At 42.1% G+C, this 27,083-nt stretch overlaps 1 protein-coding gene across 2 annotated transcripts in view; it reads left to right on the forward strand.

Annotated features, from left to right (window-relative positions):
• The first annotated feature begins 1,727 nt into the window (after nt 1-1,727).
• The window catches only part of LOC126150230 (uncharacterized), a 68,401-nt gene continuing 43,045 nt past the window's right edge, over nt 1,728-27,083 (forward strand). Inside the window, exons 1-2 of one of the 2 annotated variants that reach the window (XM_049915863.1) lie at nt 1,728-1,843; nt 26,088-26,329. In XM_049915863.1, coding sequence (XP_049771820.1) covers nt 26,099-26,329 — 231 coding nt within the window. In that variant the 5' untranslated portion in view covers nt 1,728-1,843; nt 26,088-26,098. Of the gene's footprint in view, nt 1,844-26,066; nt 26,330-27,083 lie in introns of both variants that reach the window. The other variant, XM_049915864.1, reaches the window with a different exon arrangement.

Raw genomic sequence — 27,083 nt, forward strand, 5'->3', positions numbered from 1 at the left:
CAAACGTTTTGCTAGGTGAAAAATCAAAATGTCATTCTCTAATACCGAAAAAGCTGTTAATACGAATAGTACCCAAGACTGGTGTTAACTTCACTAACCCTTCCAGAATCAACGTTTTAGTTACCCCGCATTTATTCTCCGGTTGGCCGTTATTACGTGTTCACACAACGCGTTTTCCGCGCTATTCCGAGAACTGAGCTTAAACGGCTGCTAACCGGGGACTGTACAACTGGCCCTTAGTAGTGTAGCGATCTGGCAAAAATTTTCTGTCAAAATTTTATTTTCTTGGATACACCGAGAAGAAAATATGTAAACTTTGTCACATGTTATTCCGTTTCTTATGTGTTATTCCGTTTACTTCCACTCTGGTAGTCTCAATCTAAGGATTTCGCTAATAATTATAACAACGCCGATCGCTCGCACACCCAATAAAACACATAAGCAAGCAGCGATTGTCATCCACCGTGCGTGTTTATTCGGCTCAGCTCGTATAGCCCCGTGTCCTTTTGTCTGCGGGAAAGTTTATTATTTCTAGATGCGACGGGGACTCCCCTGGCAGAGGCATCACGTACATTATGCACGCATTCAAAAATCAACTTATGATTCGTTCAGAAATCAACTTAGGCTGTGTTCAAAAATGTTCGAAAATCACCATGGTGTTTGAAAGTCAACGAATAATCGATAGCCAACGACGGCTGCATGCTAGGCGCTTCGTGTCACAAGGTTATTTTCTTCAAGAATATAAATTAGCGCCTCCTGAAATTGCTGCTCGGGGCAGACACCCCGGTTTGCCCCTACTAGATCAGGGCCTGAGAATGTCTAGCAATGTAGACAGAGCATTACTTGGGTTGACTTTAGCGCTGTGTACAATGAAAAGATAGAAAACAAGACGCTGGTCCAGGGAATGGTTGAAAGTTAGAGATAAATACATCGATGAAAACGCGCCGAAGGAAATATTGAACTCAGACCTTGATGATTACATCAACTTCCTCCGCAAGTACAGTCACTCTTTTAGTAACTTTGTAGAACTACCTAGCAGTTACACTGAAAAAGGCGACACAGTTATGCGAAATCTGGTGTCTTCTATTTGTTTCCCAAAGGAAAGTTCATTAAAAAATACACTTGGAAATTAAATACTTCGTTCATGGAAGAATAGGAGATCATTAATTTTTTTTATTATTTTTTTATTTTACGCACTCCCGCTTGCATGTTGTGTCTAGAATACTCATTTTCTTCTTCACGTATTCCTGCGTAGTATATGGCTGAGAAAGACGCAACACCTCTACCATTTCGGTTATTGCCAGTCCTCTTGTTTTTATCTTTGATCGTGTTTTCCACAATTGTGGAAACTCACAATACAATGAGATAAAATTGTGATAAAAACTCTTTCTCGCTAAACATGCGCGACAAAACATTAGCAGAAACAGCGTCCGCCGTCTTCAAATGGACCATCAATCACAATGTCTTTCAGATATGTTAAACAAAATCTTTCAAAGACACACGCTGCCAAATAATTAGACAAAACTGGTGTAGTCTGAACTAGGAATATTTTTCAAATTGTTTGATCGTTTATAGGGGTCTTTAGATACAGCATGAGTTAGGTGTATTATTGACATGCAAGGAAAAAAGTGGAGCCGCATCAGGTTTCGAGCCACGGCAGACAGTGACGTCACTCATCGGGGCGTATCGCATTTAGCTCTCTTCTGGCGTGGTCCACTGCGACGCACAGGCGTGAGTCCTGTGGAGGGGGCAAGGTCACTTACGTCGCCTCCCGCGCGAGTCAGCACGTGACCCTGTTCTTGTTCGGCGCCTTGGCGTGTCATCGTGCCTCTCTTGTTAAAAGGTAACTACAGTACTGCTAGTCATTTCCTCTTTACTTCCGTACTGATTAAATTCCTATAAGTCTGCATCTCAAACACCCATGTGCTGCTCTGCATAGCGTGATACATACGCATGGAACAACTCTTCTTAGCGCCTTTGTGTTAGTGCTTCAACACACACATCTTTCGCTCTGCTTGTTGAGCCGTGTGTCAACAATCGTCCTAAGACCCCGAGACCCTGCACTATTATAAGTATGTTTCAATATGCTTCTTTTCACTAATCTAAAATCCTGTGGACAATCGCTTGCAAATTCAGCATTACTTGACAGGGCACAGGTATTGTAGTAGACTAAGTGGAACACAGCTGGCTATACTTAATCCAGAAGTCTAAACGCTTCAGTCGAAACGGAGAATTCCATTTAATGCTCTGGAAGTGGTGGGAAAACGTGAAACCTCAAGATTGAAAAGATGACCTCACCAGTAATTTGAAATCTCTTTGTCTATCGGGCTGTGATACAGCGCCACATGCAGTCATCGAGCTACCAGTATGAATTGATCGGTTGAGTTGGTATGACTGTACGACAATGTAAGGTGCTTTTCCACTACGGTCGCAGGTTCGAATCCTGCCTCGGGCATGGATGAGTGTGATGTCCTTAGGTTAGTTAGGTTTAAGTAGTTCTAAGTTCTAGGGGACTGATGACCTGAGAAGTTAAGTTCCATAGTGCTCAGAGCCATTTGAACCATTTGCTTTTCCACGCTCATCTAATCAGGTACAGACCGTTGTCTAATCTTTACATAACCAAGAAAAAAATAGTTTTGAAAACGTATTTTGTTCAATTTTAGTTACGCAAGTAAACACAGGGTCGCCCTCTGTCCCTTTATATCGCGACCGTCACCATTACGGAACTTCTTGTCCTGTTATCCCGACAAGACCCTATTTTGTCCTGATTTTGCAAAATACTATTACGAGCTCGCCTCAAGTACTGAAATAACACCATCTGTTGGCGCAACATGTAAATAAAGCCTCGGTTAATTTTATTTATCTCAACAAGTTTATGTTGACGAGGTTGTCTCACAGATGTGTATCCTACATTGACGATGCAAGCACCTTCTAGATGTAGTGCTAAAATTCGAGAAACTAGCAGACTGCTCCATTAGTAAGGGGTTGGAACTATTTAAGCAGCGCCACGCGAAAGAATCGAGCAGTTCCCATTGGAACATCGATCTGCTAAGACCATTGTTTCCAAACGTAATGCGAACAAAGAGTGAAAGTTACTATATCTGAAGTGTTTACTGCGGATAGATAGGGCATGAAGTGTATAGTGACTTGTACTTTGATGACTAAAGTGTTATTGTCTATTGTTTACCGTCTAATCAACTTATCATAGCTTACGAAAATGCCAAATGGTGGAAAGAGGAAGTTTCACTTTATGGAAGATTACACCGAAGAGTGGTCTTTTGTCAGGAAAGGAACTACGGATCAGCTTATTAAGCTGTCAAGCATCATCAGTCCTTCATTTCTCTTGACTGTACCGTAAGTCTGAGTGCCGCAATGTACGAGTATCATGATTCCAAAATCGCCGCAAAGTAGTCTGTAGCTAGGACCAAAGCTATTGCGATTGTTAAAAATATGTGTCCCAAAACAAGAAGTTTCATTTTACGGCATAGGCCCCGACACATCGAACCACAACTCAGAAGATGTATTTCCTTAAATTGTTCAGCACTTTACTGAATCTGACGGAATCCAACACAAGCTGTTGAAGTTTGATTCGCTGAATAACGAAACATCGGAGAAAACTGCAAAGTTTTGTCTAGACACTGTAAGACAACTGCAAATTCTATTAGATGAATTAACCGCTTTATATGGAGACAGTACCATACCATTATTGGAGGGCTTCATTGACACGGCCAGCGGAATGTGTTTCACCAAATTAAAGAAGAACTAGGAAAAAATGTAGAAAATTGAATGCCGTGCCAATATTCTCCACAATGCTATATCAAGCGCTGCTGAAGTCTTTAACCGTCGACGTTACAATAATGGTCATGAAAACATTTATTTTTAATATACAGGGTAAGGACAGAGAAGCTTAAAGTTTTCAGCTTATACGTTGATGTCAATCGTCAGACTCTTCTATCTCACCTAAAAACAAGATGGGGGCCGGTAATGGTCGCAGTTGAGAGAATTCCATTAAAACAATGTTTGATACCGAAGACAGGTCATCTAAAATAATTTCAGATTTTTTCAGTACTCCGATCAGTGAAATTTACTTCATGTTTCTGCAGTCATATTTTGAAAAGAAATATAAAAAAAAAAAACTTGGAGAAGAATATAGTCTCGATAAATGAAATAGGAAATATATTTATCAACAGATATCTTAATGAAAGGAAGACTGCCAATTTTATTGGCATGCGAGCCAAGATGAATTCGAACAAATTAAAGAATGAGAACCCTAACCAAGAAATAATTAATTTAATGTCGAAATTTGAGGAAGAGAGAATGGCTTTCTATATCATAGCATTTGATTACTTAGAGAAATTGCCTGCTTCTTTTAATTAGTAGAAGGATGACGCTATATTTTTTATTTAATAAAATTGCAGCCAAATAGCCATATACAGTTACTTTGCTTAACATTTTACATTTACATTTTACATTTTTGCATATTCATTTATCGATTTCACTCTTTTACTGCACAGTTCTATGTGATATCGTTCACAGGCTTCGTTACACAGTTCACATACACATGTTGCGGTTGGGTCGTGATAAGTTTTGTTTTTGCAGATTAGATGATGAAAGCCGTGAGTAGAAAGTCTAGTTACAACATGTCGCTGTTCGAAGTTTGGTGCTGTCCATGAGCGGTTTGTCATTGCTTCGGTGCCGTAAAACTCCGGCCATATTTTTTCTCGTTTGTCCTCCATGATCTTCAGTTGCTTTCTGGAAGCCCTGGTGTGTGGCATCATATATCGAAGTCTGACGTCTTCAATTAGGAATGTCTCTCTCGCTAGCAGGTAAACTAGTCTAGATCTTGTTGTCTTTGAGAGACCTAGTGCTCTTTTTAGATAGGTCGATTTTACCTTTTCTAGTGTTTCTAGATTTTTTTCTGTCAGGTGGTCCCATATAACCTCCATCCCATAGGCCAAGATTGGCAAGATTTTTGCGTTGAATAATTTCATGGCCATTTCTAGACTGAGTAGGCGGATGTTTTTGATGTCCTGTATTGCTATTATTGCTTGGGCTGCACGTTCTGTTGTATGTTTTGTGAAGCATTTGGCTGTTGGTTGCAATGTCACTCCTAGGTATTTAAAGTCTGATGAGATTTTTATTTTTTGTCCTCTGATACTGATTTCCGCATTCTTGGGTGTTTTGCCTCCTTTTCTGAAAATTACCATTTCTGTCTTTGCTATGTTTGTGTGTAGTTTTTGTTCACTACACCATCTGTCTATTTTCTCAATGATTCTCTGCAGCTTCTGTATATCTGTTGAACCTACGGCTACGTCGTCAGCGTATGCATATACATACACATCTTCTTCATTTTCTCCAATTCGGAGTACTTCTTCAGTGGCAAGAATGTATAGCAAAGGGCTCATTGGGTCACCCTGTAAGACTCCGATTGCAGAATGGGGTTCGAAAAAGAGAGGTTGTCCGATATTGTAATTAAATTGTATTCGAGGATTGATTTGATTATTCTTGCCCATACGCTATCTTCTCCCATTGTGTTTTCCAGTTTTCGGACTATGAGCTCTCTTTCCAATAGGTCAAAGGCTTTGGTAAAGTCTATGAACACTGTGTAGAACATTTGTTTCTTTTGTAGCGCATCATCGATGTTGTTTAGAAGAAGCCTGACTGCCGTAAGTGTTGATCTTCCAGATCTGAAACCCATTTGTCGTTCTGGGAGATGACTGTCCACAGAGGCTAGGATTTTTTGTGTTATTATCTTCGAAAACATCTTGAATTGAGTATTTTCCAGGGCTATGCCTCTGTACTTGTTTGGGTCCATTGGGTCTCCTCTACCTTTGTAGAGAACTTTTATTGTCGAGTGTCTCCATTGTGTCGGAATTCTTCCAAGTTCCAGGCATTTGTTAAATAGTTTGGTCCATATGTGTTGGAGGGCCTCTTTTGCATCTTTTATGTGTTCATTGTATATATTATCAGGTCCTGCTGCTTTCTTGTTCTTCAGTGCTTTTATTACTTCTTTCACATCATCTTCATTTAGGGATTCCCATGTATTGTCTTTTTCCTTAGTTTGATGTTGTTTCTCTTTCTTTGGGGGTGTTTTGAGTCCTTGTTTGTTCAGTATCTTACTGAAGTGGTCTTCCCATTCCTTCAGGTCTATATTTGGTGTATGAGCCATTTTTCTTGGTCTTGCTGCTATGTATGGGTCTTTCTCTGCTTCATCCGCTTCTCTTTTTGCCTCACTTTCTATGTATTCTTTTTTCTTCTCTTCTATTAGTTTTTTGTAGATTCTCCTCTCTTCTGCGTACAGTTTGTATGTTTCCTCGTCATGCTGGTTTCTTAGTCTGTGGAGGATTTTTAGAACAGTGTTCCTTTTGCTGTAGCATTCAGCATCGAACCATCTTTTGGCCGTCCTTGTTTTGGGGATTGTTTGTATCACTGATTTTTTTAGGACGTCTTCTATTTGGTCTGTTGCTTTTTCAAGGTCTCCTTCCTCTATGAAAGTTTCTATTTCTGTTAATTGTTCTTGCTCGTTTGTTAATTTTTCTATATCAATTTTTCTTTGTGTGATTTGGTGGGTCTTTCTTGCTGGCGGTGACGTGACGATATTTATTTTTATCTTCATTGGAATGTGCTTTCGTACAGGAGTAATGGAGTCATGCCATATTGGTTGAATACTTCCTTCTATGTCTCCTCTTGTTAATGTGATATCAATGGTGCTCTTCCCATTGTGGCATATGTATGTAGGTATCTGCCTATCGTTAAGTAGGGTGAAACCATCTTCTTCTAGGGTTTCAACGACTAGTTTTGTTTTATAGTTTTCTGTGTCTATTCTGCAGTTGAGATCGCCTGCAATAATGGTGGGTTTGCTGTCGCATTGTTTGATGAGTATGACTATTTCGTCAATTATTTCTACAGCATTTGTGTGCGGTTTAAAATAGGCTGCAATTATATTTATGTTTGCCGCTTCTATTAGCATACTATTTTCTTGTTTTATGAATTTTTTTGGTGGGCGTCATCCAGGGTTTCAGTAGGATAGGTATTCCTCCCATGGGTCGTCCTCTTTCTCCCTTCTTTGCCATTAGGTGATAATTATAGAAATCTTTATGTTGCCAGCTATCTATCAGGAAGGTTTCTGTTAGAATTGCAAGATCAGAATTTTGCAGAATGTCTGTTGGTGTTAGGTTAAGAGCACTTTTTACTCCCTCTGTATTCCACAAGACTGCTTTTATTTCTTGCTCTTGTGGTTTTCTTCTTAGTTTAGTTGAGCTCTGCTCCCTCTTCCATTGATCTTGGGAAACGAAATCGACGTACTTTTATGTTTTCTGGCCAGAATTCTGGTTCTTGTGTGATTTGTAGCTTTTCAAACGGAGTGCCTACTTTGAAAGCTTTTTTGTCGCCCAGTGTGCGCAGTTCTTCACATTCAAGTTGTCCCAGTATTCCGTTCTTGTTAAGGTATTTCAACACTGTAGCAGTTGTGGTGGTTCTCTTTAAGTTACCGATGTATAGCCACGCTGTTGTTTCTGCTGCTTGCTATATGAAACCCCAGATTGGGTGATGACTGTAAACACTGTTCTATACCTGACTGAAAATGGTGTGTCGGCTTTTAGTTGACAATTGTTTTCAGGAATCTACGTATCTGAAGAGCTTTTTATAAACTAAGCATGAGTCGGAAGAATGGAAATCTAAACACTCTGTGGAAGAAAGATGGATTTACTTTCTTAAGGAAACCGAGAATCCTGACCGCAAATGCCAACTGCTAAAATTATGCGAGTATTTCCTATTCGCGCACACAACGCCAACATGAAAGAAATAATCGAATGCTGCCAGGGACTGTGGAATTAGTCTTACACTGCCAGTTTATCTATCAGCTGGCTTGCATGGAGTTTTATAAATATGTAAAAGGGAAAAAAAGCCTCAATGAAAAAGGTGAACTCTTCTGGAAATGATGCACCAAATACGTCAGACGTAACAAGTTCCATGCAGTAATGCTCTAAATTTTTTACTTCGTTTCTACCACCCCATCTCAAAGTGTCCCAACGATGTTCCAGATAGATACGGCAAATGTAAGTAAACATAAAAAAAATAGAAAGCACGAAACTGATGTAATACATCCATTAACGTGATAAGATGTGTTTTCCAAGGAAACAGCATGTAGTAGATGACATCAAATTTAATAGGAGAGAATAGTACAGAGTGAAACAAAAATTATAATTTTGTACAAATTACTTCTTACAGAAAAAACTTTGTATTTGTTTAAAAGAATAATTCCTTATCAAAATTTTGGAATGAAACAAAAATAATTTGGCAACTAATTAACAAATGAACTTACAGTTTTAAAAATGTGCTGCAAGTGTTTTGCTGTGTACTATGCACAGTACACAGTGAAAGACTTATGATTTTTCGCATCATTAACGAACAGCCTATATCACACATAAAACGTTAATGCAATGTTAAATATAATTACAAACGTTTAGGCTACAATTGGAGATGAAGAAGCTTGCGCAGGATAGAGCAGCATGGAGGACTGCATCAAACCAAGTCACTGGACTGAATACCACAACAACAACAGGCTACAATACGTTTCACTTCAGTGAACATCAAGTCTACAAAAACTGATTGGACGTAGAATATAATCTTTTGGTAGCCGTAGACAAAGCTGAAGTCAGAACCATTGCAGTGTCCTTATGAGATACACAAACTGTGCCTTCTGCTTCTGGCTACACAAAACCGTTTTTTTTTCTAGTTTTGTATGGTATAAGACCATATATTCTGCATCACCACCTTCAACATTTTAGCTACAAAAACATGTCATTTTACCAAAATATAATTGCTACTCACAAAATCCCAGTTCAAATCAAAAAGATTTTAATATCCTGCCCACTCATCTAACGTAGTGTGCCTAGGAAGCTGTTGCCTCGGATCGCTAGACAACAATTCAAGCAAATCGTATTAATGCAGTTTATTACAGTAAGATAAATTGATAATACTTAACTTTGCGTATTCACAAAGGTGTGTCGCCAGCAAGTGGCGGCAGGCAAATGAGCAGTGTCCTTCGATGTACACTATTTCAATGCAAGCAAAACAAAACACTTCATAAGTCACTGCTGTAGCGCTGTAAGACGGCTCGCCTTCCACTGCGGCCGCGGCTAAGCTGCGCGTCTGTGATATTCTCTTCATGTAGAGGCCGCTCCTGCCTTGGTGTCAGCGTAGTACTCGTATTGGCTGACGACGTCCCACAGCCGACTCTGCTGCAACGTTCCAGACCGGCGCTGCCGTCACAAACATCTAGTGATGAACTGCCCCCAGACTCATCAGATGAGACATCTGTATTACCTCGTTCGTAACTTTCGCTTGAAACCCTTTTACTTACACGTTACTTAGTTTTCTGCTTGTTAGTCTCTTCGTACTTTTTCCTCTTTTTCTTTTAACTTTACCCTTTTCCTTGAAGCTTTTTTTCTTCAATAGCCGACATCTCAGGTGTTGAAGTCAATATGATGCTTCTGGGATACGAGTGTCTAAATCGGAAGATCTTCTGGGAAGTTACGAAACTCGTTCGATGAGATATATGGGCTGCTGGTTCTAGACTTATCAGTGTATAAACTTCAACTGACTGCCTCAACATTTTGCATATCGTCTTTCTAAGTATTTGGAGGGGTTACTAATCACTTTGAATCCAACGGCTCTACTGGATTAGGCACACAATGAGAATTTAGAGAGAGGTCTGAAACTGCAGTCACAGGGAAATCCGACTCATCGATGATCTTGCCATTCGGTGGCTACATTCCACATTTTCTGAAATGAGAGGTTGCATTTGTTGGTGTCATGCCCTAAGCAAGCTTTCACCAGCAAATTCCGCAACTTCAGAAATTGCCATAGGCATCTGCGAGTCTACACTGTTTCACTATGCACTGTATACAAGTGTTCAACTGTGTACTAAAGACACGATAAACCAAAAATTTTTTTAAGTTTCATAACCTACGTATGTACCACATCTGAAACTGGCCATTATATAGCTAATAGTGTATATAAGATCACAAAATAGCAAATTCTTCTTACCTGTGAGTATTACGGAAAATATTAAGTTTATAAATACATGCTTATTGTAATTCCTGACTACCAAAAGTACCGTGCTTTACTGTGTAGTACTCTCCTCTACGCCTTTTCTCAAAATTTGCAGCAGCCTTTTTCTCCACTTCGATCACTATTAATATTGGTTATTTTTGTTGATGTCCAACAGAATTTTCTCAGTCGTTTCGATTTTTTTTCTGATGTAGATTTTTGGTTTTCGTTTCATACCACAATATGGGGCAATAAATAACGTTTTTGTAAATTGTTCTAGCTTTTTTCATAACTCTTTGCATACACTGGAATTAATCATATGGTATGAAATATTAGATCGTTGAATCAAAGAGTGGCAACCTTATTCATATTAATAACATAAAAGATATAATTTGCACGTACAGTTCAAAGTGATTACCCTTTAAATATGAAGGTAACCTATCTTAAAGATGCTAACTACGTAAGTAGTAATCATTTGAGGTATAATAAATTTTGTGTGCTTCTCGTCAAATTTAGTTCCTGGCGCACGACACGTTTTCAGACGCACGTAGCCAGTTATTAAAGAAATACAACTTTCAGAATTTTGCCCCTTGGAAAATTTCTGCGGACGCCTATGGACGTGTTGATAGTAACTGAAACAATAGTGATCCTTGTGTTGTGTTACAGAAAACCATAGGTATACGGAGGAGAAAAAAAGTAAAGCTGTCATAAACCCGATTGTTGAGTTGAACAGTATGGTGCTTCATCTTATTGGAGATTCTGTGCCATTGTCTTCCTCTGACCTCTGAACTCACTCACCCAGTCCATTACAGGGGGATCCGCATTTTAATGTGGATTCCGAACCGCGGTGCTACTCGACAATTTCACTAAGACAAACAATCCTGAGGTGAATGAAGTGGTAAGTTGCAGGTAAAAATACTAGGAGCAACAGAGATCGAACCGGAGACGTTTGGATCTGTAGTCTAGCACTTTACTATGGAGGTAATAAATTACAACACGTAAAAATAATCGTCTTTAGTTCTTTTCGACTCATGCTATCATTTTTAATTTCTCGATTTTATTCTGAACAACTTTCTCAGTTCTAAGGAGTTTTTGGCAAGTCTTACCTTTTGTGGTTGGTTAGTTGGTTTAAAAGGAGGGAGAAGGGACCAGACTGCTTGGTCATCGGTCCCAACCTTTCGTGCTATTACTTTGTGATAGCGTGAAGCTTGTGCTTAGGGTTCATGTAAGGCTGAAGCAGATCATCTGGAAGGCGCTAAGTGGAGAAGTTATACCATCAGAGAGAAAGGCTGGCCAATATACTGTATCGGAGAATCACGCATCCAAATAAAAATTTAGAAAATATTGCAAAAGAGATGTGAATTTCATCCGTATCGCGCAGAAAATATTTCTGTAATGAACTTACAAGATGCAGTGCAGTACGATAATTTCATACTTGTCACAACATGCGACATAGTTGTTTTCTAAGACTAATAAACTTTGCCTGTATCATCTTTACAACCACATCTTTATTCCACCCTCTTACTGTACTTAGGAGAAAATATTTGCCTATTATGCGTTGACCTTCCTAGAACACAAGTAACAAAACTATACGAGAAAGTATAAGGTTTTCTAGACAGTACAAACTCTTCATTGGGATAACCGTAGATGACATGCTTAACATGCCGGCATTAGTTCCTTGTTTCCAGTGTAGTGGATTGACGTTCGTCTTTTGCAGATACTATTTGATTGTGCTTTGTCAATGTCAGATTAATGCACAAACACTCATAACAACAGCGAATCCATTGTAGCATGCCTGTACTCTAACGACGATTGTCGGTGATTTCCGTGATTTGTGAATAATGTGTAATGTAAACGAGGTCCTTGTCATGCAAAATCTTTAGAGCGTTCGTTTTACAGAATGTAGTATGTAATAAATAACATGGTGTATTATGTTTAGCATGCAAGGTTTAATACATAGAAAGAGTAAAATTATTGCTGTAGATTCCATCGCCACAAAAAATTCAGTACTCTTAAGTTCCCTTCAGATATTTGTTATCTGCTCACACATCTGAGCTCTAGTCCGTTATAATTATCAAGTATTCAGAAAAACTACGCTTTCACTGTTTTCTTCCTACAAAATATTTAAATGGCAGTAGAAATGACAGTAAAAATGGAATTAGTAGTTGAGAATGGAACGAGACAGCGCTGCAGCTTGTCCCCGATGTTATTCAGTGTGTACATTGAGGAAGCAGTAAAGGAAACCAAAGAAAAATCTAGAGTTGAAATTAAAGTTCAGGGGGAAGAAATAAAAACTTTGAGGTTTACCGATAACATTGCAATTCTGTCAGGGACAGCAAAGGACTTGGAAGAGCACTTGAACGGAGTAGATGGTGTCTTGAAGGCAGGATATAAGATCGACGTCAACGAAAGCAAAGCAAGAATAATGGAATGCAGTTGAATTAAATCACGCGATGCTGAGGGAATTAGATTAGGAAGCGAGACACTTAAAGTAGTACATGAGTTTTGCTATTTGGGTATCAAAATAACTGATGATGGCCAAAGTAGAGAGGACATAAAATGTACACCGACAAATTCACGAGAAGCGTTTCTGAAGAAGAGAAATTTGTTAACATCGATTATAGGTTTAAGTGTCAGGAAGTCCTTTCTGAAAGTATTTGTATGGAGTTGTAGCTATGTGTGGAAGTGGGAAATGGACGAAAAACAGTTTAGACAAGAAGAGAATAGAAGCTTTTGAAATGTGGTGCTATAGAAGTATCCTGAAGATAAGATGAATGGATCACGGAGCTTTTAAGGAGGTACTGAACAGAGCAGGAGAGAGAAGAAATTTGTGTTACAACCTGACGAATTTTGAGACATCATGCTGTCATTAATTTAGAATTGGAGGGAAGTGTGTGTATGTGTGTGTGTGGAGGGGGGGGGGGGGAGGGGCTGGCTCAATATCGTAGAGGGAGACCAAGAGGTGAATACAGTAAGCAGATTGAGAAGGATGTAGGTTATGGTAGTGATTCGGAGATGGAGACAGGATAGAGTAGAATTCAGAGCTGCATCAAATCAGACTTCGGACTGTAGACCACAACAGGAACCAGTATGAGTACTTCAAGTGGCGACAGTTTGACGTTTCGACACCAGCAAGAGATATCCCTGACTGATAAGAAGATACTGTCGTTGTGATCTTCAGTCGTAAGACTCCAAACTAAATCAATTTGAACATGCACACTGTAGTCAAGGCTTCGTCTCCTACTGCAGCCGTTGCCCCCACAATTCCGTCCATTTACACATTAAATATTCCTTGATTTCTCAGGATGTGTCCTATTAACCTATGCCTTATTTCACTTAAACTGTGCCATTATGCTCTTTTCTTTCCAATTCTATTCAGTAACTCTTTATTATTTACTCGATTTAACCGCATTTCTTCAACAATCTTTTGTAGCAGCACATACCCAATTTCGCTGTTTATACTCTTCTTGTATGCAGTGTGTATTATCCGCGTTTCACAAACATGTAAAGCAACACTCCAAACAAACACTTAAAAAACCTTCTTAACAATTTAACGTACGTTCAGTATTAACATGCTTTTCTTTTCCAGTGTAGCTGCTTTTCCTGCCATTGCCAGCCTGTATCTCATATCCTCTTTTACTTTTGCCACCTTGCGACTGGCAGTGTGGGTGGCACCAGAGTAGTCGCGTTCGGGACAGCGGCCAGCCATTCTGATTCAGGTTTTACGTGCTTTCTTTGAATAGCTTAAAGGCAAATGGTAGGACAAAGCCATTTTCCTTCAGTAGACGCTCATGTATTACTTTCAGCGTTCCAGTTCTTAATCTAAATCAGTCAGCAATATCTGACTTAATTCGACGGAACTCCGTTAGTCCTTTGCTTGGTTTATTCATCTTATAACATCTTTCCAAGACACTATCGATTCCGCTGAAAAGATCCTAATTCATTGCTGTCTCTGGTAGAACTAACTCGTCGGCAAACCTTAAACTTTTAATTTTTCTCTCACTGAACTTTTAATCCCGTTTATCAGTATCTCCTTTGTTTGCATTGTGATTGCTCAACGTACTGATTATTAAATAACTCTGGACATAGGCTAGACTCATGTCTCCGTCTCTTCTCAGTTACTACCACTTTCCCATGTTCTTCGGCTCTTATCGCTACAGTCTGGTTTCAATACGTGTTGTAGATAACCAACCGCTCCTGTATTTTGTACCTGCAAAACGTCACAGCTGCAAAGCAGTTATAAATATATTCTTTCAGCCTTTTAAAATGAGTCGTTCATTTCTTCGAAACCATAATTCTTCTTCTCTCAAGTCCCCTTCTGCTTGTTTCTGCAGAAAATGCGTCTCAGTGTTTTACAACCATGACTTAGTGAACGGTTGATTCATTAATGGTCACAACTGTCAGCACTTCCTTTTATTGGTGCTGGACTTGTACAAAATTCTCGAATCTGAGGGCATTTCTCCTGTCTCATACATCGTGCGTGCGAGCAGTGTAATTGATGAAGGAGGAGGAAAACGTAGTGGGCTGTGTCACTTGAATGCGAGCAGTCTCGGTCTTCGTCTTAAGTGATTTAGGAAAGTCAAGATGACGGGCAAGAAGTTGGAGCTCATTACGTTCCGAAAGCGCCGCAGGTGAGATTCAACAACGAGGAGGATATCAACATAATGTGCCGCTTGACGTCGATGTTTAGATCTTAATGCTCTCGAAATTAACGGTTTCATTTACACTGATAGAGGCAGGTAATGTTTGGAAAGACTTCTTTAGTGTCGATATTTTTGACCATAGTCGTGTACATCCATTTCAGACGTCTTGTCATTGTTATCACTGTTGACATCAACTTTACTGGTTAACCAAGAGCTTTAAGTCGTTAATCTCTTTTTTTAATACCTCGCAGATTACTGACTGACTAATGCAACTAGTCTGTTCGCTGTTTCTTTGCCACAGTTGGGTGTACACTGTACTACCGCTGTAGGTCAGAGGGCGGCAAGTAATATTAGATGGGGTCCGGAACTTTTGAAAATTTGTATCGAAAAAGAAACTCATATTCCTTACTCATTTTTGTTTTCATTTTCACTCACAAAATATTATGAGATACGATAGATAGGCATGACTGTATTAAAAATCAGTGGAAGAAATTACATTTGCGGTCTTTAAGCCAGTTTTCTAAAGTTAGGTTCACGCAGGGAGCTTATGGGAAGAGTGTCTTTCGAGATGGATGGCCGTTAATCTTGAGCAATATTATTTCTTTAAAAAATTCGTTTTTGAAAATGAAGTTTCACTAATATGTTTGGAGCCGAACTCAGCAGCCAGGTAAACGGCAAATTTTTTGCAATTTTCAAATTTGTCTGTGACATGTTTAAAATTCTTTGGAGGATGTCTTCCCTCAAGTGTATCATATCCATCTGGAGTAAAGGCTTTGAAAGACAGACTAACTTCGCAGCCACGTCGGTCCATTCTGCCGCTGTAGAAAATTCAAAAGACGATTTTAGGAATCCTGACAACTTCTCCACCGTTGCGAATTCTTGGAATCTTGCTGCAAACTCCTTGCTAACTGTAGTATCTGACATAGAATCTGAAAATACTGCAGTGACTATTTCAGATTTATTTTTATATTCAAGAATTGTTGAAAATTGAATAAATTCTTGACTTGCAAAGTCTTTTTCAGATATGTATAGCTTGCAAATGACAGAAGATACACATTTATCAGACAACGTACACATTTTCTTGTAGTTCGGTACTGAGCGCCTTTAAATGTTTGAGAATGACTTTGGAAAGGAAGACGTTACTAGGAACTCCACATGCTTCCTTGCTTCTTGCAAGTTGCCGAAGAAGCAGGTCACTTCGTGTTCTATTTGCTAAAACGTTCAATCACCTGACCTGTATTTAGCCAACGAACACTGTTGTGCCGCAGTAAGTCAGAAAGCGCCGAATCACACTCGGATAGAAACTCTTTGAACTGTCTGCGCTGAAGAGCAGAAATGGACCTCAAAAAATTAATCAACTTGACCTAAGTGTCCTTTACTTCTTTCAGAGTGGACTAAGTTTCCTGCAAAGGACTGCCTGGTGAATTATGTACTAATAGTAGCCCAGCATCCTTATCCTTGATGCCCTGTGCTAGTCCCTTTCTTCGCCGATTATCGCTGGGGTCCTTTCCGTTGAAAGAGACACAATTTTATCAAAACTAATGTTTGATATTGTCACGAAGTGCTGAATATATCTTCTTGGCGAATCTGTCCTTCAGACGGCAATATTGCTAGCAGTTTTTCCTTAAATGCGTTACTTTCAGTATCCAAAAATCGCCATTTGTTCTTCATCAACAGTCTCACGTGGTTCAACAAGTGATGGCGTATCAAGGCGTCTTCCGCTGAAGCTCGCGTGAATTACTTTTGTTGTCGACAGGCAAAATTTGGGTTCTCTTGTGTTGTGGCGACAATGGAATACCTTGAACTGCTTCGGCAATATCCTTTTTCTCTTTAAAAAGTGCCATAACAACTTCCAGCGTACATTTCTTTACTATCCCAGCGTCAGAAAATGACTGCTGGTGCTTATTAAGCGTCCAACACACAGGTAACGCTGCTTCGGTAGATTTTTGTTGCCCACTCTTAGGAGCGATTTAGTAAGGCTAAAAAGGAGTTAGCTATGTCTGGAGTTTTTCCTACGGAGTTCCACAACTCAGAGGAAAATTTGTATGGAACTGCAGATGAATTGTTTCATAATGCCATCTTAAATTGACGCTTTTAACAAAAGCGACAGTTTTGTTGCATATGAGGCAAACTGGAACACATCCTGTCCTATCAGGCAGCGTAAAACAATAGTGTTCAGTTCACTAAATCAAATACTTCCTATTTTCACAGCCAAGTTCACGCCTTTTACGGTTCCGTACCTCAATCGGTAAAAATGGAACCTTTGCAGGACCACTTTGTTGTGCGCCTGTCAATCTGTCTCTCTGAATATTAATAATTTACTTTCTCAGGAACAGGTAGACGTGTAAAGTCGAAATTTATGTCACACGCTGAGGTCTGTGACAGAGGGGGAGAACACGGCGAGTTCCCAGGAAGAGCGAAAACAAGCGAACACGTGTCTCGGCGAATCCGTAGATAAATACCGTTTCTTAATTTTGTACCCCATGTCGAACCCCGATTATCATTTTTATTTTATTTTATTTTATTTTTATTGTTTTCATTTATCTACCTATGTCCGTAGGAGATGACTAGACAAATGTTTCTTTTCAAATTAAGGAATGTAAGGGCATTATTTCAACTGTAAAATTACGACTACGCATCACAATAGGTGTCATACATTTATTATACATGTAAGTATCGTATGTTGAGTGTAACAATCTTTTTAAATTCTCATACTCTCATACTTCATTCTCATATCAGTTCCCACATTTTTTTTTCACATGTTTATTCTGGCGAATGATTTGGTGCATTTCCTTGGATGATGCCGATCGTAGAAACATTTGGAACACAGCTGTTTCGAACACCACGAGCATTGCCCGAGGGCGGGTTTGCCACGGCGTCGGGAAGGAGACATCGTTAACGTTGTCGAAGATTTCTCGCGTTTGTGATAATTTCGCAGCCAATCATGCATAACGGGTCACTTCTGTGGTGCCTCTGTAGCCGGCAATAGTTTCAAAATTGTTGCCAGTACACAATTTTGTGTACGAAGTGGCCTCTAGGTTGTGTCTGCTAGACGTCCAGTGGGTGGCCAGGTCATTCGCTCGAACTGTTCAAATGTTCTTCAAACCGATCGCGAAAAATTGTGGCCCGGTGACATGACGTATTGTGATCACAAAAATTCTACCGTTATTTGGGAACATGAAGTCCATGAATGGCTACAAATGGTCTCCAGATAGCCGAACAGAACCATTTCCAGCCAGTGATCGGTTCAGGTGGACCAGAGGATCCAGTCCATTCCATACAAACACAGCCCACACCATTAGGGAGCCAACACCAGCTTGCACAGAGCCTCGGTGACAGTGTGGGTCCACTGCTTCGTGGTGTCTGTGCCACACTCGGACCCTACGATCAGCTCTCATTGGCTGAAATCGGAACTCACCTGACCAGTCGCCTAGGGTCCAACCAGTGTGGTCACGAGCCCCGGACAGGCACTGCAGGTGTTGTCGCGCTGTTAACAAAGGCACTCCTCGCATCGGTCGTCTGCTGCCACAGCCCAGTAAGGCCAAACTTCGCCACCCTATGCCGATGGATACGTTCGTCGCACGTCCCACATTGATTTCTGCAGTTGTTTCACACAGTGTTTCGTGACTGTCAGCGCAGTAGCACTGACAGCTCTGAGCAAACGCAGCTGCTCTCGGTCGTTAAGTGAAGGCCGTCAGCCACCGCATTGTCCGTGGTGAGGGGCTATACCTGGAATTTGCTATTCTCGGCACAATCTTGACACTGTGGATCTCGGAATATCGAATTCTCTAACGATTTCCGAAATGGAATGTCCCATGCATCTAGCGCCAAGTATCATTTCGCATTCGGAGTCTGTTAATTCCCATGGTGCGCCCATAATGACGTCGGAAACCTTTTCACACGAATGACCTGAGTTCAGATGACACCTCCATCTATGTGCTGCCCTTTTATACCTTGTGCACGCGGTACTGCCGCCAGCTTCACATGTGCCCATATCTATCCCGTACTTTTGTCGCGTGTACATCCATCGTGATGTTATATGTTGAACCGATACTCACCTAAAAGGCGACGTTGTGCCGCTACTGTGTCCAATTTTGTCGTTGGTCGCATAGCTGCCGGCGTTCTTCTCTCCGTTGTCACATCTACGGAAGCCGCTACAATCACCTCTGTGCAGACAGTCCGCGCTCCTCCAGAAGTTGTCACACTGTCGATGTCGATACTTATCGTGATGTAACTAACATAAGTCCATTTCCTTAGTCATGGTAGGTGACAGGGCTGAGTGGCCGAGTAAACGGTATGTCTGCCCCCTCTCGCCCTGATCGCTTGGAGCCATTGCCGTCCTGCTCAGTGTTGAGTACGGCTCTCGTCAACCCTTAGATTTCATATTCCCGCGACAAGCCGACAGACAGACCGTCAAATTTGACATGCGTAGTCATTTTGACCGACGGCCGGTCAGTTAGGAGGATTTTCCTTGTCGGGATGTCGGTCGGTTAGGCCTAAACGACAGCTGCCTCCCTCCCCCCTCACAAATTCACCCAACAAATTGTGCCTTGTGTAGAGCCGTCTTTTGTCACTGCGCGTGGGATTTTCAGTCGTGTTATCCCCTTGTAGCCTCTCCCCGATGTTATTCAATCTGTATATTGAGCAAGCAATAAAGGAAACAAAAGAAAAGTTCGGAGTAGGTATTAAAATCCATGGAGAAGAAATAAAAATTTTGAGGTTCGCCTATGACATTGTAATTCTGTCAGAGACAGCAAAGGACTTGGAAGAGCAGTTGAACGGAATGGACAGTGTCTTGAAAGGAGGATATAAGATGAACATCAACAAAAGCAAAACGAAGATAATGGAATGTAATCGAATTAAGTCGGGTGATGCTGAGGGAATTAAATTAGTAAATGAGACACTTAAAGTAGTAAAGGAGTTTTGCTATTTGGGGAGCAAAATAACTGATGATGGTCGGGATAGAGAGGATATAAAATGTAGACTGACAATGGCAAGGAAAGCGTTTCTGAAGAAGAAAACTTCGTTAACATCGAGTATAGATTTAAGTGCAGGAAGTCATTTCTGAAAGTATTTGTATGGAGTGTAGCCATGTATGGAAGTGAAACGTGGACGATAAATAGTTTGGACAAGAAGAGAGTAGAACCTTTCGAAATGTGGTGCTACAGAAGAATGCTGAAGATTAGATGGCTAGATCACGTAACTAATGAGGAGGTATTGAATAGGATGGGGGAGAAGAAAAGTTTGTGGCACAATTTGACTAGAAGAAGGGATCGTTTGGTAGGACATGTTCTGAGACATCGATGGATCACCAATTTAGTATTGGAGGGCAGCATGGAGGGTAAAAATCGTAGAGGGAGACCAAGAGATGAATACACTAAGCAGATTCAGAAGGATGTAGGCTGCAGTAGGTACTGGGAGATGAAGAAGCTTGCACAGGATAGAGTAGCACGGAGAGCTGCATCAAACCAGTCTCAGGACTGAAGACCACAACAACAACACATCCCCTTCTTAGGTGGTCATGGTTATTTATTTCGAACATGTCATTACAGATGTTTGACAAACGTCGATCCTTTACGTTCCAGCTTGTGATCCAGAATATCAGTATGGGCACCATTATTGTCGCGACACAAACTGATGCGGCGGCACGTCGTGTGAAATTTTCCGAAGCATAGACAATGTGATTTGCGTGACTGCCTCTTTTAACACCTTGCTTCAATTCGTCAGCAGTCTGGTATCACTGATTGGCAACATGCTTCTTATTTATTACCCACGGGGAATCGCCGCATAATGTGAGATCTGGAGTTCTTGGAGGCCATTCGATCGGCGCTGGCAGATGCACCTCTGGAATAAAACGTCATCCAGGAATTCACGAACACGGAGAGTGTAGTGGGCAGGAGCTCTATCTTGTTGTAGCCAAGATGTTCACTCTCTGGGGCTCTGGAGTAAACCGTCCACTGGACATTTGCAAGTAAGAACGTTGATTCATTGCACCGTCAAAGAAATACCGACCTATGAGGTGCCTAATGGAAATTTCAGGGCAGGTCGTGACATGTGGTGGATTATTCTCTTACTCTTCATAATGATATAGATTTTCCTTTCTTCAGAAAGAATGCCCTTGTTCTGACAGGATTGGTAAATTGCACATTTATCTGAGAAGGAAACCTTGCCTCTCTTTATGAGCATCGCTAGCACTTCGAGAGATCTTGAGCAAGCTTCATACTTTCGCCGGAAGTCCTCATCACTTAACTCATGTACGAATTTTGACCTGAAAGATTTTAATTCCAGATATTTTTTTCATGTGTGTCAGCATAGTGTTTTTGGAATTCCAAGTTCAGCAGTCCGCAGCTCGTGGTCGTGCGGTAGCGTTCTCGTTTCCCACGCCCGGGTCTCGGGTTCGATTCCCGGCGGGGTCAGGGATTTTCTCTGCTTTGTGATGACTGGGTGTTGTGTGATGTCCTTAGGTTAGTTAGGTTTAAGTAGTTCTAAGTTCTAGGGGAGTGATGACCATAAATGTTAAGTCCCATAGTGCTCAGAGCCATTTGAACCATTTTTTTGAACCAAGTTCAGCAGATCTTTTCTGCAAAGATTTTATGGGAGATATGGTCAAAGAATCCGCCACTGCTGCACATTTCTACTGTCGTGTTGATGGTCGATCTGTCCTCTTTCTCTGATTTGTAGTTTAGTAAGAGAAACTTTATTTATGAAAGTAAATTGTATCACAAAGTACAATATGCACATTTTTTCACTTTTCGATATGCTCACCGTGAACATTTAAACATTTGTCAACTCGTGCTGGATCCCAGCATCAGAACACTGCCGCCTGACCGTTGAACCAGTTAGTAACATTTTCTTCCAACATGTCTCCCTTTCCCATCCGCATTTCACCAAGAAATCCCCTCAGTTTTGGAAACGGATAAAACTCTGCTGGTGCTAAGTCAGGGCTGTATGGCGGATGATGCAGTAAATCCCAATGAGACTTGTGCAGTTGCGTCTTTTTTCTTGCCGCAACCTGAGGCCGGGAATTGTGGAGCAGAACGACGCAGCTGGGGAGAAGTCCCGCCGCCGATTTTGAATCGCGCCCCGAAGCTTTAATAGTGTTTCACCGTACCTCTCAACATTTATTGTCATTCCTCTTGGCAAAGAAAAGATCTAACAAAAGAATGCCTTTCCGGTCCCAAAAAACCGTCCACGATTTTCCATGTTGAAGGTTCTTGTTTGAATTTTCTTGACTTCGTCGGGGAGTTTGAATGATGATCACTGGATGGACGATATTACTCTCTAGAGGGTAGCGCGTAATCCACGTTTCACCGCCGGTCGCAATGTGACTCAAGAACTCGTCACCATCCCTGTGATAGCGCTCCAAAACGGACAAACAATGTGCTATTCGCTTTATTTTGTGTTCTTCTGTCAACATTTTCGGCACCTATCTCGCACACATTTTTTTGTAGTGTAGTTGTGAAAAACTACTTATCTTGAAACTTGTGGAAATTTCTGATACAGCTCGTCGACAGTGAAGCTCCTGTTCTGGTGAACTGTCCCGTCAAGCTTTCGTGTCAAGTCTTAATTCATAACAGTAGGCCGTCCAGATCGTTCTACATCATGAACATTTGTCCTTCCTTCGTAAAACAGCCCACACCATTTACGCACATTTCCATCATTCATTACACCTGCACCATAAACTTCAACAAGCTGGCCGTGAATTTCAACAGGACGAACTTGTTTTGCATCTAAGAACCGAATAACAGAGCGCACTTCACAATCGGCGGGATTACTGATTGGCATGGCGACAGGCGAAGCGGTACAGCCGTACAACCAACACCGGCAGAGACGTGAAACGTAATGCCGGCCTAGTGAGAGACTATATACTTATGTGGATATGGTGTCTGTTCCTTTGAACATGTCCGAAAGAACAGACACCCTATCCATATAAGTATATAGTTCTGGCAATACCGGCCATGACCTTCCTCTTCTGTGCTGATGCACACATACTACCCGAACTCTTATGGGACTTGGTAAAAATGACTTCCACGGGTAATGAGTGTGTTGGGTAGGGACACTACGAATGTAGTGTGGGAACCTATAAGGTGAGAATGTGGGTCTCGCGGGAGGCGTGCGCGAGATAGTCCCTGCAGTCGCACTATCCTTGTGCCCTCGGTGGCTCAGATGGATAGAGCGTCTGCCATTTAAGCAGGCGATCCCGGGTTCGAGCCCCGGTCGGGCACACATTTTCAACTTCCTCGTTGATATATATATCAACGCCCGTCAGCAGCTGAAGGTATTAGTTTATAATTCTAATTTAATTTAGTGAGAGACTGGCCAAGAGTTGCCGTCCGTGAACGGACGTCACGGGACAGGATGCGCCGCTATTGGTTCTTACTTAAAAAGTCATCCTAGTAGATTCAGTTCTGAAGAGTTTCTGTTGGCATCACAGTATCGTTCGCTTTGGTGGAGCTTCCTTACGGAATCGTGCCGCAAAATCCTGTTGCACGTTTCTAATAGTTCTCACGCTATGTGCCCATGCAGTTTCAGGAACACGTTCTCGCGCACTGTAGGTACTTGAGCCCGCCATCTGAAAAGAAAAGAAAGACATAAGGAGTATAAAAATACATCGTGACCAAAAGAGAGGGGAGTGCCGGGGCTTTCGGACCTTACTGCGCAGAGTGCGCGACGGGCGGAACTTTGACAGAGTTAGTGAAGAAATTTTGAGGACTAGAAATGTTTGAGTGACGTGTCGTGTGAGGAGTACAGGAATAGAGGTGCAAGAAATTTTTTTAATTTATCCATAATGGTTAATGTGCAAAATGGTTCAAATGGCTCTGAGCACTACGGAACTTAACATCTGTGGCCATCAGTCCCCTGGAACTTAAAACTACTTAAACCTAACTAACCAAAGAGCATCACACACATCCATGCCCGAGGCAGGATTCGAACCTGCGACCGTAGCGGTCACGCGGTTCCAAACTGAAGCGCCTAGAACCGCACAGCCACACCGGCCGGCGGTTAATGTGCACATAGAGTAAAAGGTATATATTGTATGAATGAAAATCTGTCGGCCTTCTGTATCTCAGTTTTTAGGTTTTATTTCCGGAACTTATATACATGTTGTTGTGGTTTGGTGGTGGTGGTGGTCCTCACTCCGAAACTAGTTTGATACAGCTTTCCACGCTACCCTATCGTGTGCGAGAGTCTTCATCTCCGACTAGCTACTGCAACCTGCATCCTTCTGAATGTGCTTACTGCATTCCTCTCTTGGTCTCCCTCTACACTTCCCTCCCAGTGTTAAATTCGTCAACACACGATGTCCCAGTGTGTCCTATTGCCTGATTCCTTCTTCCAACCAGGTAACGTCACAAATTTCTTTTATCCAAAATTCTATTCAGTACCTCCTCGTTAGTTACGTAATTTACACAGTCAATTTCCAGCATTCATCGTTAGTACCACATTACAAAAGCTTCTATTCTCTTTTTGTCTAAACTATTTATTGTCTATCTATCACTTCCATACAGCCGGCCGCGGTGGCCATGCGGTTCTAGGCGCTTCAGTCTGGAACCGCGCGACTGCTACGGTCGCAGGTTCGAATCCTGCCTCGGGCATGGATGTGTGTGATGCCCTTGGGTTAGTTAGGTTTAAGTAGTTCTAAGTTCTAGGGGACTGATGACCTAAGATGTTAAGTCCCACAGTGCTCAGAGCCATTTGAACCAACTTCCATACATGGGTACATTCAATGCAAATACTTCTAGAAAAGACTTCCTGACAAATCTATTTCGGTGTTAACAACTTCCTCTTTTTCAGAAACGCTTTTCTTACCATTGCCAGTCTACATTTTATATCCTCTCTACTTCGATCATCATCAGTTATTTTGCTGCCCAAATAGCAAAACTAATCTACTACTTTGAGTACCTCGTGTCCTAATCTAATTAACATAGCATCACCCTGATTTAATTCGAATGTATTCCATTATCCTTATTTTGCTTTTGTTGATGTTCCTGTTTTATGCTAGATACACAAATAAATTAATAAAGTTTACATACAGAACTTTTGTTTTATTTATTTTGCTTGACCATGACGTAGTTCTTCAGGTAACTATAAATCACGTTGCAGGTTTTAGGAACTATTATAGATAATAACTGTGGAGATGGAAATGATCGCCGGCCAGTGTGGCCAAGCGGTTAAAGGCGCTACAGTCTGGAACCGCGTGGCCGCTATGGTCGCAGGTTCGAATCCTGCCTCGGGCATGGATGTGTGTGATGTCCTTAGGTTAGTCAGGTTTAAGTAGTTCTAAGTCCTAGGGGACTGATGACCTTAGAAGTTAAGTCCCATAGTGCTCAGAGCCATTTTTGGAAATGATCGAATGGCACTGTCGGCCGGGAGGCCCCATTCGGGGGATTTCAGCCGCCGTATTGCAAGTCCTTTTTAGGTGATGCCACATCGGCGACTTGCGAGTGAGGGATGATGAAGGACACACAACACCCAGTCCCCTGCCGGGAATCGAACCCCGGCCCCCTGCGTGGTTGGCGGTAACGCTACCGCTACGCTACGGAGGCAGACATTGTGGGGATACAAGAGGACGAATTTGGGGTCCTCTGAACTTCCGTCAATGGCTAGGAACCGTGAAGTAGCTAACATCCTCTCCTCGCAGATTACAGCCTCTCTCAGGATTGTATTCTTTTTCGTTAAGAATTCTTTGACGATGTTCAGCAACTCTGAAATGCATGTTTCATCTATTGTTACGTAATCACGGAAGTCAATTTCTCCCAGCTCCTTAAGTAACAGAGCGCGGCTGAATTTCTTTGTATCAGCCATTTCTTTGGCCACAGCTTTCTCTCGGATTTTTTTTTTGCGTTGTTAACTCTGAAACAGCCAGGTCAAGCCCCAGTTTTTGTTATGTGCATAACCAAAGATAATCTCGTAAAACACATACTCGATGAACTTCAGATAAACAAATCACAACAACAGGTAGGCGCTGTAATCTGTGAGTGCAGTCGATCGGGACGTGTGTAGGCTGCCTCAAATTGGTGCGTTCATCGGTCGGCCGGATAACTTCGTGAGTGTGAAGGGGCCAATAGCGACCAACGCGAGCAGCAGTATTGTGAAACGATAAACTACAGTCTCTGTAGCCCACTATCCTTCCACTTTCGAATTCCGATACATGTTGCGAGATATTTCTTCTTCCCACAGAGGCATATCACAATATTCTTACGAACTTGTGTAAACCTTTCTCTTACACATAACGTAAGCGGCATTACACGTACCTATTTTTGCGCTGAAATGTTAACCGTTAGCATAACCGAGCATTTAGTCAGTTGGTGCCAGTTTGACATTCCACGCTTGCTTCCTTCACGATGCTGTAATTTCAATGGCCATCAGCGTATTTTATATTACCGGCAGGCGGCAACACGATGTCGGAGACGGCGCCGTGGACACGGCCCCAGTCGGTGCCCTTCCCGAGCGTCGTGCAGCGCCACGTGGGCCGGCGGCCGCAGGGAGGCGCCGGAGGAGACGCGCCGCCCGCCTACCTCGTCCAGGAGCTGCCCGACGGCCGCCACGAGGAGGCCGTGCGCCTCATGGCCGACGTCTTCCTGCGTGAGGAGCCCATCACGTCGTGCTTCGGCTTGCGCGACGATCCAGAGGTACGCTATCCTTCGACGTCGAGTGTTGCTCAAATTGTTCGACCCGTGGACGTCGGCGGCCTCCAGCTCTAGCGGCCCAAAACTCCCGTGACTGCAAGTCTTTGACGTCAACACATTAGTTTCGAGATCGGTACGTAGTCACGTCCCCAGGTCCGTCTGAAGTAGTCGCTCACTCACAGGGGTCAGCGCTTAGCCCCCATTTAGGAGAGAGGAGCAGGCAAGTCGGTGTTAGCCTCGGGAACGGCATGAGCGGCAGCGGTGGCCCTCTCAGATGAAGGTGGATGACGGACAGCGTCCTGGCCTCTGTGCCCCAGCAGCAGTGGCCAGTACGTTGTGAGTGCATCTGGCAGCAGAAGCGTCCTCCCAGCTGGACTCGCGGCTCCACAGACGATCGCAGACAGCTGGACACGCCGAGGGTCGACCTCCGTAGCCTTTCCTCTCACTGGATAGCTGCAGCTTGACACAAGGACTGAGATTGCACACCGGACAGTCGGCAGTCAGACATTAGGTAAGATGGGTAGGGTATTTATGTTCGCGTGTGCTCTGCAGCAATGGGGATGGCAATGATGTCATGTGTCCTGGTTTTTCCTCACTGTAAGCTCTGCTAGTGAATCCGGACTTTCGCAACTTCGCCTTACGAAGGCTATTTTCTGCTGGTTCGACACCTGAACACTTACTGTTGCGTTGCATGTACGCGTCCTTACAGCACTCTGCTTTGTCCCTAATATGATGGTATCACTAGATGTCACTATGC

This window comes from Schistocerca cancellata, chromosome 2 (genome assembly GCF_023864275.1).
Source record: "Schistocerca cancellata isolate TAMUIC-IGC-003103 chromosome 2, iqSchCanc2.1, whole genome shotgun sequence".
Classification (NCBI taxonomy): domain Eukaryota; kingdom Metazoa; phylum Arthropoda; class Insecta; order Orthoptera; family Acrididae; genus Schistocerca; species Schistocerca cancellata.